The sequence below is a fragment of the Phyllostomus hastatus genome, unplaced genomic scaffold (assembly GCF_019186645.2).
Source record: "Phyllostomus hastatus isolate PE091 unplaced genomic scaffold, TTU_PhHast_1.1 phas_contig_30, whole genome shotgun sequence".
NCBI classification, from domain to species: Eukaryota; Metazoa; Chordata; class Mammalia; order Chiroptera; family Phyllostomidae; genus Phyllostomus; species Phyllostomus hastatus.
The window spans coordinates 1103586-1122541 of record NW_025333841.1 but is presented as its reverse complement, the minus strand read 5'-3'; the positions used below and the strand labels follow the sequence as shown (position 1 = coordinate 1122541).

At 34.7% G+C, this 18956-nt stretch overlaps 1 protein-coding gene across 1 annotated transcript in view; it reads right to left on the bottom strand.

Annotated features, from left to right (window-relative positions):
* Window positions 1-18956, bottom strand: part of CHIC1 (cysteine rich hydrophobic domain 1) — a 58320-nt gene that overhangs the window by 37722 nt on the left and 1642 nt on the right. Inside the window, exon 2 of the mRNA XM_045839397.1 lies at window positions 9804-9858. Within this exon, the coding sequence (XP_045695353.1) occupies window positions 9804-9858 (55 nt within the window). The remainder of the gene's footprint in view (window positions 1-9803; window positions 9859-18956) is intronic.

Sequence of the window (18956 nt, the reverse complement as noted above, 5' to 3'; positions counted from 1 at the left end):
TGGAATTTCCTCAGAAAACTAAAAATGGAACTGCCTTTTGACCCAGTGATCCCACTACTGGGATCATACCCTAGGAATCCTGAAACACCAATTCAAAAGAATCTATGCACCCCAATGTTCATAGCAGCACAATTTACAATAGCCAAGTGCTGGAGGCAGCCTAAGTGTCCATCAGTAAATGAGTGGATCCAAAAACTATGGTATGTCTACACAATGGAATTCTATGCAGCAGAAAGAAAGAGGGGCTCCTACTCTTTGCTACAGAATGGATGGAACTGGAGAGCATTATGCTAGAAGTCAAACATAATGAACAAAACAAACAAACAAACAAACAAACAAACAAACTAGAACCAGAGGCATGGAAACAAGGAAGAGAGTGACAAGGATAGAGGGGAGGGGGATAAGGGAAGAAAAGAAGGAGACAGGCCCAGTTAAAGAAGAAGTATAAATGACCCATGGACATGCAGAACAGGGTGGGGATTAACTGGAATTTGGGGTGGGGGGTGCGAATGAGGCAGGGGAGAGCAACAGGAGAAAATTAGGACAACTGTAATAGAACAACAATTTAAAAACAGAACAAAAAAGAACTGGTCTTAGGACTCAGCATAAAATGGCTTCATGATTGATGCAAATTTTGGAAGTTGAAAAGTCATTATACAAGTTTAGTATTTTTAATTACTACCTCCATTCCTGGAAGTGGCTGCTTGTGCTTCTCTGTAAACAATGACAAAGTAAGCTCAAAGGCAAAAGCATAAGGCATAATTAGATTTATACCAAAAATTGCGTTTGAAGGTTATGCAATTCAAAGGTATACTAAAGATAGTTTGATTTCAGTGAAATCATATTTCTAAATCACAAAATTATTTCCTTTGATTTAGAAAGCTGTCAGACATGGAAAACAGCATGGACTTTCCTCAGGAAACTAAAAATGGAACTGCCTTTTGACCCAGTGATCCCACTGCTGGGATTATATCCTAAGAACCCTGAAACACCAATCCAAAAGAACCTATGCACCCCAATGTTCTTGGCAGCACAATTTACAATAGCCAAGTGCTGGAAGCAACCTAAGTGCCCATCAGTAAATGAATAGATCAAAAAACTGGTACATTTACACAATGGAATTCTATGCAGTAGAAAGAAAGAAGGAGCTCTTACCCTTTGCAACACCATGGATGGAACTGGAGAGTATTATGCTAAGTGAAATTAGCCAGGTGGTGAAGACAAATACCATATGATCTTACCTTTAACAGGAACCTAATCAACAAAATGAACAAGCAAGCAAAATGTAACCAAAGACACTGAAATTGAGAACAGGCTAACAGTGGCCAGAGGGGAGGTGGGAGGGGATAATGGGGGAAAAGGGTGAAGGGTTTACATGAACAACTATAAAGGACACATGGACAAAACCTGGGGTGGGGGGTGTGGAAACAGGGGAGGGAGGTGGGGATGGTTGGGGTAGTGGAGAGGGGTGGGGGAAAAAGGCAAAAAACTGTACCTGAACAACAATAAAATTCAAAAGTATTTAATAAAAAAAGAGAGAAAGAAAATACATAAAAAAAGAGAAAGCTGTCAGATGGTAAAATCTAGGAGAAAAAGTCCAGCACCTGATTGTGCAAACAAAACTTATGAAACTGTTAGGGAAAAGAAGGTATTGTAAAATAAATCCCCAATTAGCATGTTTGGTATTAAAAATATAGAGTTTTACAATTCTTCTAAGTAAAAATATACTACAGGAATCAATTTATTAAATTTTCGTCTTTTAATCAAAACCATAAAACATATACCTGTTAGCAGATGTTGGAAAGATATATGACCACAGAACTGAGCAGTATCATGATTAAAACGTCAATTATATTGGTTTTATTGGAATCATTTGTGCCACCCAATAAGGTTAATTGCTTAAGCTATAAATTTGATTTTCTTTCTAATATGTTAACTAACAATTGTGAAATTGTGAGACTCAAAGTTTGTATTCACATGGGTAAATTAATTTTGTATTCCATCTAGATGGTTGGCAATATGACATAAAGAGTTAATGAGTAAAAAGAATTCCAATTAAAAGACTAAATTTCCAAGGTAAATATGAAAATAAATTCAGAGAACTATGACTTATAACTGAAAATATTAAACACCAGAAGGCTAAGCACATTAGACAATAAATCCAGAGTTTTTGTAATTTATTAGTTATGACAAATTTGAGGCAAGTTCATTGAATTTTTCTGAGTTTTAGTTTTCCATCTATATAAAATGAGAATAATAGTCTTTGTTTTACATACCTCACAGGGAATGGAAATTGTACTTGAGAAAGAACCTCCTGACGGAATGCTTTGAAAAAGGAAGTCAGTGAATCCTATCTCTGGCTAGATTTAGAGAAAGAAAAGCAAAGTTCTTTTGCATGAAGTCTCACTCAAACAACTTGGATACACATTTAATTACAAACAAAAGGATAATCTGCTACATTTTGAATTCAACTACAATGCTGTTCAGTTCTTCAAGTCTTCAGAGCAAAAAGGATATTCTTTTTATTTCAAAGCAATTTTTATGAGTTTCAATTTACTTGACCCAAACTGAGGACATGCCATGAAGCAAGATGCTCTTAAAAGATGTTCTTTTTAATGAGTTTCAAAATTTATTTTTAGAGAGGGGAAAGGAGGGAGACAGAAAGGAAGAGAAACATCAATGTGTGAGTGCCTCTTGTGTTCTCCACACTGGGGACCTGGCCCGCAACCCAGGCATGTGCCCTGACTGGGAATTGAACTGGTGACTCTTTGGTTTGCAGGCTGGTACTCAATCCACTGTGCCACACCAGCCAGGGCTAAAGTAATAAAATAAATATATTAAAACAAAAACTTACTAAAATTTCAAACTACAATCTGCTTTTGACTTTTAAATAGAAACCAGGAATGTCTTTGGAAAAAATCTATTTAAGTACCAATAAAAGCCATAAAACAAAGATCGAGGTATAGGAAATGCGAACTGGTTAACTACTGATTTTAAACAATGTAAAAGAAATGTTTAGTTAACTGTGGAATCAGAGTTAATAAAATATCACTCATGTACTTCCATATAATTGAATATTTCTAGTAATAAAGGTTAGATGGATGCCCTTTACTTTCTAGAAAAATGGTGGGATGTAAACATTTAATTTGTTATGACATTCTTGGAAAAAGAAAAGAAAACCACATCATAAAGGTGGGGAAAGAGTCATAATATATATTTTTATTTTATTTTAGAGAGGGGAAAGGAGAAGGAGAGGGAGAAAAAGAACAATATGAGAGAGAAAGATCAATTGGCTGCCTTCAATATGCACATCGACTAGGGACTGAACCTGCAATCTAGGCATGTGCCCTGACCAGAAATCAAACTGGTGACCTTTTTGCTTTGAGCATTGACACCCAACCAACTGAGCCACACTGACCAGGGCAGGGTCATAATATTTTATAGTAGAATACAAAAGACTCTGCAAAAAGAAGAAAATGTAAGCAAAACCCAGTAGGACAGATTTGTTTCCTTCAATCAGGGGGGCATAATCCTATGAATCAGCTGTCATACTGGATCACAAAAGTAAAGGTTAATTTTATGACTTTTAGCTCCTAACACTGCACACTAATCTCCCCATAACACCATTTAATGGTTTAAGGTGAGGATCAGAATTTTTTTTAATTTGTATTTATTTAGTTTTAGAGAGAGAGGAAGGGAAGGAGAAAGAGAGGGAAAGAAACATCTGTGTGTGGTTGCCTCTTGCATGCCTCCTATTAGGGATCTGGCCCGCACCCCAGGCATGTGCCCTGACTGGGAATCGAACTGGCCACCCTTTGGTTCGCAGGCCCAAGCTCAATCCACTGAGGTAGACCAGCCAGGAGACACTTTTATTTCTTTTCTAAAATTCCATGTATCTTTCATTTTCTGGTCAACAGAATCTGTATGTATATACCTGCTTGATATGTCCTAACATGACAGGAGGACTTATCTTTAGTGAAATAATGGAAAGAATCTTTTCTGCATTTAATATAAGAGATTATCTTTATTTATATTTATTATTTTTATGCTTGCATAATAATGTGTTTATTTTTAAATTTTTTATTGTATTTTTTCTATTACCAGTTAGTCCCCTATACTCCATCCCCCCAGTCACCACACTGTTGTCCATATCCATGCTTTATTTATATTTAAAGTATTAACACACTAGCACAAAATTAATTTTGAACCACAGAGATTGTCAAAGTGTTTTTTTTTGTTTTTAGAATGCACTTTGTGAATTTTGCTTAGTTGAGGCATGAAAGCTATTTAGAATCTGATTCATGCTGAAAGACACATTTTGTAAATGGTAGATTCATTTTTCTACTTTAGCTAATGCATTTATTCATTTTTACATATTTTAACACAAAGGCTGCTATATCTGGAATTCATACCTTTTTTTTCTTTTACATTTTTTTCTGGTACATGTAAATTCTTTTTTCCTCTTCCCACCAGTTATCAGAGAAGAATTTTTGTAATAAAAATAACCTATACAAATGAAACAGTGCTTACTGGAGAAAAATTATTTCATTAAAGAGACAATGAATAAAGCTAATGTTACTACCATGACTTTTAAAAATCAGACTTTCAGAATTTGTTTTGGTGTTTTTTTAAAAAAATCACCAAACACTAAACTAAGAAAAACATTATGGTATCATTTATGCCTTATCCAATATATGAAAAATTGTGTGCACTTTAAATAATGCACACTAGAATAAGATATCCAATAATTATGATATGCGCTACAAAAACAGTTACCTGAAAAGAATGGATGTCTTTAAGAACAGCTCACATCCAGATCATTTAAGTTGTCTGCAAGCATACTAAAACAGCTTGAAATTCTTACTTCTCTAGTTTAAAAAACTGTACTTTTGGGCTGGTAAAGTTTTTAATTTTAGAAGGCTTGGAGAGAAACAAAGAGTTGTGAGCACATATAACTGGCCTATTTCAAAGATAGGTAATTCTTATGCCTGGGAACTCTCTTCTGTGACACGCTTCTCTGATTATTCATTTTTCTAGAGTTTCTTAAATTTGTAATTCAAACTTTTAAACAAACTAAACTAGTAATGAAGTTGGATATTACTGCCCAGACAACACATGCAAACAGCATCAAGGAAAAATAAAGAACAAATTTTCCATTGGAAATGTTTTAATTCACATCTTCTTTAATTTTGAATGTGCTATCTTTCCACAAACATATTATTATTCAAGAGATTTTTTTCATAACAATTTCTTTCATTTCAAGAAAACATTTATGATTAATTCATATAAAACAAGACTAAGTCTGAACTACTACTTTAATTGAATTATTCTAAATGATCAGGATAGGAAGGTAGAACATAATAAAGAGTGAGGTCAAAATCTCACACCAAACAGTTCTCTGTATCCTAAAAAGTTATATGGTCACATATTTTCTAATGTCAAATTAGCCAAGGACTATCTCTACCCACTTATTATTATATGGAATGCTTTGTTGTTATACTTCGGGAGAGATATAAATGGTCCAAAGTCAAGAGGGCAAATTGTTGGTGGAATCAGAGAATAAACCATTACTCAGATGAAGAATGTAAAAGTAGCAAAAGCAATTAAAAATTCAAAGATGATAAATAGAGAAAATTGGATAAACCATCATGGTGAAACTGGGATACGCTGACATACAATGGTCACCAGCAAACACAAACTTACACTGGGAAGCTGTAAGTACCTGACAATATACTAGAAATTTTACATATGCTCCCTCATTTAATCTTTACAATAAGAAGTCAAGTACTATTATCATCATTTCTATTCTTCACATATGAACAGAGGCTCAGAGAAGTAGCTTGCCTAAGGCCACAAAGCCAGTAAATGACAAACTTTGTATTAAAACCCAGATCTGACTTTAAAGCTTGTTGAATTACTCTATACTGTCTCAAGCTAGCTCCCATTTTTTTAGGGGGAGAATGAAGCAAATAAAATATAAAAAACTTTTTAAGGTTAAATTAAATACAGTTTATTATGATCTCAGTGATAACCTTTGGAAAAAAAACAGGTTTGTTGTCTTCCTCCCTCCCCCATGAGACTGGGGAGAAGATTGGGAATAGATCAAAAGTGAGGAGAATAAGCAATTGAATAATTTATTATGACAAAAAAGAGCCACTATTAGTAGAAGTATTTTATCCCATTCTCAAAGAGTTTAGATTACGAGAACAAATTGAAAGTAAATTAAGGTTTACCAGAGGGAAAGAGGGGTAGAAGAGGGGGAAGGGGATAAATGGTGATGGAAAGAGGCTTGACTTTGGGTGGTGAACACACAATACAATATACAGGTGATGTATGATAGAACTGTACACTTGAAACCTATATAATTTTATTAACCAATGTCACCTCAATAAATTCAATCAAAATTTTAAAAAGTAAATTAAAGTTTAAATATGCACTATAGTCACATGGTTCAAAAATCAAAATAATACTGAAAGATATTCAGAAATGGTTTCATCCTTACCCTTGCCTCCATTCATCTCATTCTTCTTCTCCCATGAAGGTAATGACTTGTATTAGTTTCATGTGTATCCTTCTAGAATTACTTCATATAATTATCAATGTGTTTATTTCTCCCCTTTATTACATATATTATAAACACTGATTTGAGCCTTGCTTTTCTCAATTACGATAAGAGCAAAATTAACACTAAAGTAGCATATTAAAGACCTTGAGAGTAAAATGATTTTAAATATGACCAAAATCTATATTGACAAATAACATTATTCTAGTAGTAAAATTAAACAGGATCATATTAAATTGCAGGTTTCAAAATCCAAAAAAAATTAACTTCTTTTAACCCTGGATCAACATTTCAGCTACCAAGCACTTAGGTCTTAACCATTTGAAAATTATTGAGTATTTTGTAATATAATGATTTTGTCTTTCTTCACCTACGTTTTCTCAAGTAACAAACATGTGTAAATAATCTTTTGCCTTAGTCAGAGCCTTTCCCTTTGGACGAAGAAGTTAGCATTACTGTTGTCAGAGGAGTTTCCAGAAATTGTTTCAAAACCTAGCAAGTCTTTGACTATTCAATCTCCATGCTAGAAGAAACTACTGAATGTAAAAGGGCCAGGGAACAGAAAGAAAATAATTTCTTGCAGTGAGTCCAATTTTAGAAACTCAAATTATCTAAAAGGTAGAAAAATAACCAAAAATTTGATACTTTTGACATATAACAAAATCAGACCACAGGACAGTTTTAAAGAGTGCTACAAAGTTAAACAATAACTTTGTTCACTCTAAAACATCAGAAATTAGATTTGCTTGCATCTGCTGAAACCAGGGGTTCTCCACACACTTCACATCCAGAGTGAGACACATGCACACTGATAGGGGACACGTGCAGATTGATGGTAGCCATGCTCCAACTGGGGCGGCTGCTCCTACCCACGCAGATTTATTAAAATCAAACAACTGCTGTATCAACTTCCAGTAACCCCTCCCACAATACCTCAACTACTCTAAGTCCAGAGAACGTGACCATGAAGGCAAGTGGTGGTGCTCTGCAGTGAACAGCCAGTCTCATTCTTTCTTATACATCTCTATTGTTTTTCATTGTTGTTCAGGTACAGTCATCTCCATTCCCCCCATCAATTCAAAAGACCCTGTGCACCCCAGTGTTCACAGCAGCACAATGTACAATAGCCAAGTGCTGGAAGGAACCGACACCTCTGTTGTTGAGGATCAGCCAAGAAACATCCGTATTTCCCCATCTTCTAAACCCAATCCAAATGGCAACTAGACATCTAGTGTGACAAGAAAAAAACAAGTCTTCATTGATTCTGTTAATTCCACAACTAATTTTATTGACACAGAAAGTGTTGAGGATCTCCAATATTTTTATTACAGGCCTTTTTATTGCAGTAAAACATATAGAACAAAATGTACTATTTTAACCACTTTTTGGGCTGATGATTCTAAATTTGATTGAAGAGCATGTGCAGGGTTTGATTAGATGATGAATGTTAGTATTTTTAAAAAAGATTTTATTTCTTTATTTTTTTAGAGAGGGAAGGGAGGGAGAAAGAGAGAGAGAGAGAAACATCAATGTGTGGTTGCTGAGAACCATGGCCTGCAACCCAGGCATGTACCCTGACTGGGAATCGAACCTGCGACACTTTGGTTCGCAGCCCGTGCTCAATCCACTGAGCTTCGCCAGCCAGGGAATGCTAGTATTAAATCTGCTAGAGTTTCATGTACAGGATGAAGAAACACATCTAAAATTGGTCCAGAGATGATTTCCTTAAATGTGGATTAAGAAGTATGGACACATAAAATAAAATTTTTATGTGTCCATACTTCTATCTTAAAAATGAATAGATTTTATCTCATCTATAGTTAAAGGATGGGATTTGGAACAGAGTCATTTTTCATTTGGTTCATTAAAGCTATAAGGCCATAAAACAGGTAATTCAAAAAGATTTCATGGTTCTACTTATATGTACATTAGAAGACACATCCAGGTGTTCCTGTACATTCTCAGTATATTGCTTCACATTACTCATTTAATGCCCATATAACTCTAGATATCTAGATAAAGTTTTACATTGTTAAACTATTACTGTTTTCTTGGGTACTGAACTCTTTCCTCTGAGGCTTTGTGTTTGACACTGCATTTGACTTTTTATGTAGTAATTGATATGTGCCAGGACAATGATGAATTGGAATCTACCCCAAATCCAAACATAATGAATTAATTTTGCTTATATGGTTATCATGTACTCCTATTCAACAAGAATGCCAGATTCATTTTGCCTAACTAATTCCAAAGGGTAGAGGACCTTTTTATTTCTGCATATACTGAATACTTTTTACAATTAAAAATGATTTGTTTTGAAGGTAAAATAGAAAAATCTTAAAATTGAAAAAGCAAATATGTGAGGGAGTCAAAACTGTAAATAAGGTATTTGGGAAGCAAAGACTGGAAGCTTACCTACATTAAATTCAGAAAAACTTTTAGATTTTTTCTGTACATACTTTATTTTAAAAACTATGAATCAGAATAGCCACATTTGGAACACTTTCTATTATTGGTCAATATTTTCAGATAGTTAGAACCTTATCCTAAACCTAATGTGGGCTTGATTCTGGAAAGCAAATCTTTTCACAACTGCTTGGATGCACAGAAACCTTTTGAAATAAGACACTCCCTAAAGTCTCATTCTCATGGTCCAACACTGATGCTTAAATGTTCCAGTATCTAATATGGCTACAGTAGTCTTGATAACCAAAGTCACTGTTTTCTATCTTTAGAAACCTACCCAGGAACACCACATCCAACAGATCTCAAACTACTGTGTATATGAATGAACATTCCCTTTTGTTTCATAACTGAATGCTGTACATCTATTTTGGATTGTATATTGTGTTTGTGCATTTATGCTTTCATGGTAACTTCTCATATTGTTTACAAACTGTAAATAAAAAGAAATGGCTGAAAGAGCAAAAAATAAAAATAAAACATGAGAAATTACTAACCTAAATGAAAACAGTTTTATCAATAGCTACCAGGGCTGAAAAAAAAATAGCAAAACTATGAGAACTGAACAAATGAGTAAATAATGGCTGGCATTAATGGAGAGTGAACAAAATAACTGGTCATAGGTACAACCTTCAGTCACAAATGACATGGTCTCCAACTACCCTGGCCTCTTGTAATTAAATTTCATTACCAGCAGGTAAAACGTTTGTCATAACACTAAATAAGTCATAAAACAACATTTTTAGAATTGAAAAGTTCAAAGCAAACTGTCACTTACCTTCCCTGTTAGAACTGAAGGAAATTCAGTATCAAACTTGTTGCTCAAGCCAAACCTTAAAAACAAAGACAGAACAAAATATATTCTACCCAGCATATTTAACTCTAACTCATTTTTTAAAAAAGTTACAAAGCCATGCATTTTTCTTTTGATGCTGTGATTTTAAAATGCATCCTAAAGTACTTTTATGATATTTATAGAAAATAAACCTTTGACTATTAATTCAAATACTAAAAGAAACTAACTAGATCCATGATATGGAATTAAAAATAATAAATTAGAGAAACACTGATATATAACTGGAAATATAGTTTATTAAACATTTTATTTATTTACTTTTAGAGAGGAGAAGGGAGGGAGAGGAAGGTTAATGTGTGGTTGTCTCTCAAGTGCCCCCTACTGGGGACCTGGCCCACAACCCAGGCATGTACCCTGACTGGGAATTGAACCGGCGACCCTTGCGTTTGCAGGTCAGTGATCAATCCACTGAGCCACACCAACCAGGGCTGGAAGTATAATTTTTGACTGAAATGTTTCCCTTAAAACCCATTTTAGTTGATAACTGCTTGGATTGGCTGATGGGTAGTATGTGAGAGTGGACTTTACTACTCTTTCTACTTTTGTGTATATATGAAAATTTTCCTCATAAAAACTAAGACCTTTAGAATCATAGACCTTGACAACTTATAATCAATAGTTGCTATTGAGAAACTCAAAGGCTGATCATTATGAGTGGCTTTTATGTATATGTTCAACCCATTTTAAGAAAACAGATGCCAGCCTTGGAAGCTCTGAATCTCTTCAAGTACGCTCATTAAAATCTGTAGTAGGAAGTCAAAATGAATTTTACAAGCCTTCACATACTTGTCAATTTCAGAAGGCATAACAAAGATCACTTCCTGCATGCTAGATGATTCATCATAGTGACTACAAGTTTATGTTAGTGATTAATGGGTTGTAAGCAAAAAGGAAAAGATACTAACATTTATTGTCAACCTTTTGTGAGGTAGGCAATAATAGTTAACAGTTACTAGTAACTATTTACCATGGGTTAGATACTATGCTAGATCAATACACTACTACTTCTAGACTTTACAACTCTGCAAGAGAGGTATTGTTATCCTGGTTTTACAGAAAAGGAAGCTGACACTCAATTTTTTTTCAAAAACTACTTAATTAAATGACTTGCCCAAAGTTACATAGCTAGTAAGGCGTGTACCAAAATTCAACTGCCAATCTTTCAAGTCCTCCTTGCCCTATGTCAAGCTGTGGAAAACAAAAACTACTGTTTATTTTGCTATCTTCCATTATGCTTAGAGGGTATTTAATAAAAGTCTGTTGAATACAGGCTTTTGAATACAGCCTTGAATACAGTCTGTTGAATACAGCCTTGAATACAGTCTGTTGAATACAGCCTACTATATACTGTTTAACTGATTTATGGCACTTTTGGTTTAGGGACACTTTAAAGATGTTAAGAATCCAATGTCCTATTAAAACTCTATGTAGGAATATTATATTCTCCTTGTATTAATATGGTAATAGCTTCTTTTCAAGGACAGAAGCCAGTCTTAAAAACAAAAACTCTACATTTAGGACCTAGTAGCAAGGCAAATATCTGTGCATAAATATACCATACATGTATGTTTAAATGTATTTTATAACAACAAATTCTATTGATTTATTTTTAAACAGTTGAAAAAATTAATTAGCAATTGAAAACAGAACTTAACTTTATTAAAAAATATTTCACTATTTCCCCAGGTGTCAGCACAATATGCAATGAGAACATAATATTCTCATAATAACATTCCCTTTAAATCTATACATAGATACAGGAGCACAGCCAAACTTAAAAAACAAGATAGTATACCCTGTACATGAATTTTTATGGAACTTTAATATGCTGTTTTATAAACTGACATTCTAGTATTAAATATATATTTTCAATTATGTACTAGCTCAGCGATCAATAATAATATAAATATTTAATAGAGCAACACATTTCATTTAAATCATCTTTAGCTAAATAGTAACTTTATCACTGGTCAAAAGACATAATTTAATTTATTATTCCACAAAGAGTAAATTCATATTGTGGAATATATACAGGTTTCACTCTCAGAAAGTAGACATGATGTATTTTAAAGTAGAGCTCTATTTCCTTTATCTTGTCTAAATGCTTTTTAGGTGCAATGTCAATAACATGTTCCTGCCTCCATTAGATTGCTGCCATTTTAACTTTTTCTAGTTGCCATTCTTTTACTAGATATCAAATATGTAGAAGATATAGACGGATGTATATCTGCATTCCAAAATGTGTTGAATATTTCTATTTTAAAAATTCTTAGCTTTATTATTCTCTTTGCATTTATCACAAGACAAATGAACCTTCTTTTCCACTGTTTCATTTCCTTAATATTCCCCTTTCTTATTTCTTAGCCTTTTGAAATTTAGACTTGTGGTGTTGTCACTTTACTGAAAACCTTTTATTCATTCAGAACAAATTCATCTTGTCTTATTTGTTGCTAAATTCAATGTCCTTTTCTCAGAACTTTCCCCTTGGCTTTGCAGCTTGTGATACTGTTGATCACACCCTTCCTAACACTCTTCCATTCTTTCACTTTCCTATAACACTTCTGCCTTTTCCCCAAATTTAGCTTTTAGTCATCTGCTTGTTTTTCTAAGGAAGCTACAACAGTTTATCTATATTTAATAGCTTTTACAATTACTTTTATGCTGATGACTCATCAAATCTGTATCTCTAGTTTTACATTTTCTAACATGCTATAGTGTCTAATCTCTAATTGCATACTGAAAGTCTCCATTTGGATATATTGCTACAAAATGGTAATACCACAAGTCAAACATGTCTAAAATTAAATGTTATCTTTTATCGGAACTGGCTGCCCTTTTCAAATTCCTCATCTCCACCAATGGCACATTGGCTGTCTTTAACCTAGACTATGGTATTGTTTTTTGCACCTCTCCTCTACTCTATTTTTTTTTTTCATGTTACTTGTATTCGGGTAGTTCCAACTCCTGTTATTTGTTCCTTTGAAATCATTCTCATAATGATTCCTTCCTTTCCAGTGCCACTTCTATGTTGGCTCTCATCTTTGTTCATGTGATTCCTCTTGCTTCCTCTCCCTAGTTTAAATCCTACGCAGACTTCAAGGCTCAAGTCAAGTTCCAATGCCTTGAATGCTCAAACCTTTATGGATTCTCCCCTTTTCTGAACATTCACAGCCACTTCTAATATGTACCATACAATTGAACAATTAATAAATTTACTTTTATTTTGGTGTTCCACATCAACATGTTAAAGGTAATTTTTCCATTAGCTTTGTAAAACAAGGCCTGTACTATGTTTTTTTGTATTCCTCACAGTGCTTAGCCCAGTGCTCAAGTTCTCAAGAAATGCTTGGCTATAGTCACATTACCAATTTTCTACTCTAACATAAAAAGAGATGGTTTTTTCTAAAATATAAAAGTATATTAGAAATGGTAAGAAAAGTATCATTTTACTTCTTAAAATATTCCTTTATGGGCTACATATATCAACTTCAAAAAGGTATAAAGATAGGCAAAGTAGGCTTGATACACTTTCATAATTTTGGCTAAAAAGCAGCAGCAATCTTGTTCTTGCCTACTAGGGATTTCCTCCTTAACTTTCTTTATTAGATACTCAGCACTTAAAAAGACTACTTAACTCAAATAACCTAAGCATAACATTTCACTTAGTAATTATTAAAAAATGTTGAACTGGCTGCTGCTGAATAAAAACCTCAGCTATTTCATTAACAGACCATTAAGTTAAGAATTGTGAGTCCATAGAGGTCAGACAAGTGCATCTACCCATTACTGATTAGTGACAGATATTAGCCAAGATGTGGGTTCTTCAGCATTAGGCAAACAGGCACTTGGGAACTGCTCATGCTGTCATTTTATTGGCTTCATTAAATATAGAGCCTATTATTTGTTTGAGGTAGTCCCAGCTGGTGGCTCCTAATGATTGTATTTTATTTGTCAAATGTCTTCAATGCTCCAAATTTTAATTTCTTATACAGTTCTTTAGAGTAAAAGAAATTAAAGCAAAGAAGGATGGGTCCTCTTAGCTGTCCTTCCCTCCTTCCCTATACCCCTCACTGTTTTTAATCCTTTTGAAAATGCGTATACAGCAATCTTTGAAAACCTTGCACAAATTAAAGTTCATGTGTTCTGCTTGTTTAAGAAAAGAAATCAAAGTATAGTAAAGTTCTGCTAACAACAAACATGATTTAACTGGAAAACTATGCACTTATAGTAACACTGATTCTGAGGCATGTGCACTGAACTTTATTACTATACCAAAGAAAATAAAAATTTATTTCATACGATTCAGAGAATTTCAAAAAATATTGTTAAGTCTAATCTCTCATATGGAAACAATCATGTCTTGCCACACTGTAAAATGGAAAGTGGTACCATAGCATCAGTATTCTCAAAGTTTAAAATGTTATAACATCTTTACATTATACAAACACAAATTAACAATGTATCACTGTAATTTCTCAAAGAGTTATTAACATAAAAGGCATTCCATTCATTGATTTGAGAAATATTAATATTTGTAGTACTAAGTTTTTGCAGAAATGTACTGTTTGGCAAATTTGGCCCTTTTCAATTCTATATTTAATCACTTCAGCTCTTTTATATTAACTTTAATGAGACAATTTTATAAATACCCCAGAATTGGTAACCTATCATCTCTAACTTCTACACAGAGATATACTATCAAGGGTAAATATCTATATATTTAAGTAATATAAAGAGTGTGGTAATGGTTACAAATAGGAAAAAACTCATGATAAAGAATTTTCTTTGTGTTTCAATACATTGGATCCAAACAGTTATCTTAAAAATATCAAGAAGAAAAGTGATAGTTACTAAATTATATTACTCAGAAACACTTCATGTTCCAAGAAACATTTTATTATTTCTGTTTCTAGAACCTCAAATTGGAGTTAATTTAACCATATTTGGGGGGGGATTTGGAAAAAGACGCCTAAATTTCAATTTATGATCACCATCTCAGAATTGGAATTACAATCAGTGTGGTTAGGTCATTCTACTTCTTTTTTTTCCCCCAAAGATTTTATTTTTAGAGAGGGAAGGAAGGGGGGGGAGAGAGAGAGAGAAAAAGAGAGAGAGAGAGAAGAGAGAGAGAGAAACATCAATGTGCAGTTGCTGGGGGCCGTGGTCTGCAACCCTGGCATGTGCCCTGACTGGGAATCGAACCTGCGATGTTTTGGTTCGCAGCCCGTGCTCAATCCACTGAACTACCCAGCCAGGGCTTTCATTCTACTTCTTAAGAAATTATAATTGATTGTATGTTAAAAGATTAGTGTCTTGTTAAAGTAACTAGAAAGCCAATATATTAGGAAGATACAAGTAGATGGGTATTCTGGTACATAAGGGTTTGTATAACAAAGCTTTCAGAAGTAAAGTCATTCCATACTGTCCCATCACTGATGATATTATTGTATCCATATATACCTATGCTCAGAAACACATACACTTTCCATAGCATGATTCAACTAACTAGTATTTGTTGAGGCCCTATAATATAGTATGCACTATTGTGTTACTAAAGTGAATCAATATGGGTTGTTACTGAAGTGAACCAATATTCATTCAACTCATTTTTATTGAGAGTCTACTCCAGGGCAGGTGCTGAGGATTCAGAGGGAACCAGAAATTGTCCTTGACATTGTAGCTTACAATTTAGTAGGGTCAGAGAAGACTTGCAGGAGTTGGAGACATATGGAAAGCTGGGGTGAGGACAGTGGGTACTAGAATACTAGATGAAGGCCCCATCTTAGAGGCAAAGAGATAAGAAACAGCATGCTATGAACAGGAAAACGTAAGCAGTAAATGGAAATGTCAGGAGATTAGGCTCTTAGATCAGCAGGGTTCAGTTCAATATGCCACGTCATGGAGCTTAGATTCTATCCTACAAGTAAAGGGAAAACAGAATAGTCAAGCAGGAAAGTGGTGTCTTAGTCTAGCAGCAGGCTGGGGATGGATATGAATGTGACAAAGATGAGGGCAAGATGACTAGTTAGTGTGATGAAAGAAGCAAGAATCAGGGAAGTGGTAGTACAGAGAAGAATAATAGTTTCAGTCATATATTGTTAATAGTTCCTGATTGTCTGGTTGTGAAAATTGTGAGTGAGAATGAGGAGCCAAGGATGAATAATGAGATCAGTGGAGGTACATTTAGTTGAGATGGAGAATACAGAAATATTAGGAGTTTTTTTTGAGGGGCTGGGATAGGTGTGTGTTTGTGTGGGGGAAATGAGTTCTGCATTGACTATGTTGAATTTAAGATCACAATGGGCCATAAGGTGGGGAAAACCAGATACAGTCTGAGCAGAGAGTCTGGTACAGAGATACATATTTGGGAGATATTGGATAATTGAAACCATGAGAGTCAAAATGAAACCATCTAGGGAGAGCAAGGAATGAGAAGAATAGAAGGCTGAGAACAAAATGCTAGAGATCACTAGTATTCAAGGGGCAAGAGAGGAACAGAAGCCCGTGAATGAAACAGGCATAGTCAGAAAGATACAAGGAGAACAAGGAGAGTGAAGTGGGCAAGAAATTCCTGGGTTTGTTTGGCTAAAAAAATGTGGTTTTTTTTCTATTAGAATTTAAATACCTTTAGGCAAAGCATATTCTCCAGTTCAAGTAAGGTCCCATCATTACTCATGCTGCATCATTTTCTGTGACCTATCTTGCCTCTGAAAGCCTGTGTTTGTCAACCCCAGAGTAGAAGCCTCCAAGAAAGAAGGAGTCATTGTAAGTGTCATATGCAGCCATGAGGACCAGAAAGACAGGGAATAAAATTTGCCCATTAATTTAGCAACAAGAGGGTCATGGTGATCTTAAGGTCAGTTCATCTGTGGTCATGGTAGTAGAATCCAGATTACAGAGGGAAGAAGAGAAAATAGATATGGTGAATGTAGCTAGTCTTAAGAAATTTGGCCCTGGCGGGCATGACTCAGTGCATTGAACACTGGGATGAGAAGCAAAGGATTGCCAGTTTGATTCCCAGTTAGGGCACATGCCTGGGTTGTGCGCCAGGTCCCCAGTAGGGGGCGCACAAGAGGTAACCACACTTTGATGTTTCTCTCCTTCTCTTTGTCCCTTCGTTCCCCTCTGTACAAAAATAAAATCTTTAAAAGAAGAAATTTGGAGAAGGAAGGGAGACTAGATAGTAGCTAGAAGGGAATGTAGGTCTAGGAAACTATTTTATTTTATTTTATTTTATTTTAAAATTTATTTTATTTTATTCATTTTATTTTATATTTTTATTTTATTTTATTATTTTATTTTATATTTTATTATTTTATTTTATTTTTTTAAAAACTAGACTCTTGATGTGTTTACAAGCTGAGCCAGTAGAGAGGCATAGAGTCATAATATTAGAGAGACAGGGTCTTCCTGATGGAGCAAAATCTGGAAGGAGGCCGCAAGAGAAGGGTATGAAAGGCATAAGTGGAGGGATAAGCTTTGGACAGGTGGAGAGACTCCTTGACCTCAGAGTTTGGAGGGAGAAAGCACAGGAATTCAGACCTAATTAAGACCCAATGCAGGTTTTTCAGCAGGAAAATGACATGATTAAACTGTATTTTAAGAAAATTAGTTTGGCACAAGCATGCAGAATAGATTGGAGTGGGGACAGGTGGCAGTCTCTGGCAATAATTCAAGCAGGAGATGATGGCAACCCAAACTAGAATGGTGCCAGTAGAATGGGTAAAATAAAAAATCTAATAGACATTTCAAAACACATGATGACATAATTCTGGGACTGACTGGCATAGGACAATTCAAGGAGGAGGAAGAGTTAAAAATGACATAAGGATTTGGTGATATCGGGGTCAGAATTGGGGCAACTGGATTACACAGCCAATATGAGGAGGGAAAATGTTGGGTTTAAGATACAATGAAGTTTGAAGTGATTGTTTCTTTTCAAAGTTTAAAGTTTGAGAGCCAAGAATCATCATAAAATAGATAACTGCACAAAGAATGGAAAAGAAGGAGGTGGGAGAGAATAAGAAATATTTCATTTAGATAGGGGAACTCTAAAATCCCCATGTCAGAAAAAAATTGAACAGAAGCTGATATTTTAGATGTCTCAGAACTAGATTAACTACTTCCTAAGGGTCTTACTTTACCTGATATAATGAAGGTTTTCCTGCCACTGACAGAGTCTCAGATCAAGTTAAACTTTCTCCTAAACATTTCATTGTTTTCAAATCCCAGACATTTGACAGCAAATGGTGAGAGAATGTGTACAAGACAAAATAATTTTCCAAACTATATGCATTGGTTAACAGTTCAATTACTGGTGTGCTGCTTTTCAGGTTTTGGCTTCAATTAATACCAGGAGTTGCTACCAGAACCACTACTTCACACTCCTAATTCCAGATTTAAAAAAAAAATTTAGAGAGGGGGAAGGGAGGGAGAAAGAAGAGAGAAACACCAATGTGTTGTTGCCTCTTGGGCCCCCTATTGGGGACTGGGCCGGTAACCCAGGCATGTGCCTTAACTGGGAATTGAACTAGCCACTCTTTGCTTTGCAGTCCAGCACTCAATCCACTGAACCACACCAGCCAGGGCCTAATTCCGGAATATTTAAGCTAGGAGGGGCATTATACCTATGACAAGGTCCTGGGAACGGCGTCAATGCTTTACTTTTAATTACAAATAGGTTGGTAAGTACTTTACCATGGTTGTTTGAAGAGTAGAATGGAACCACAAATAAGTTTTAAAGAACTAAAATTCTGCTTTCTTGCTCCTTGTCTGTTCTCTGAATTTTAAAAAAATAATGAAGGGGAGGAGTGCTAGAATAGAAAATATGGCTTGGAATAAAAACCCTTCTTCTGTTCAGTAGTGTGAAAGAAAGAAAGAAAACTTTGTTCCAGAATCGTCATTATTTTGAGCAAAAAAGTGTTTTTTTAGTGATAAAAGGTATGAAAGTAAAAACATTTCAGAAAGCTGGCATCTAGTCATTGTAGTCTGTCAATAACATTCTTGGACAAAAACCAAAACAAAACCCTGTTAAAATTGCCTAACAAAAAAGCAGATCTAAAAATGTCCCCAAAT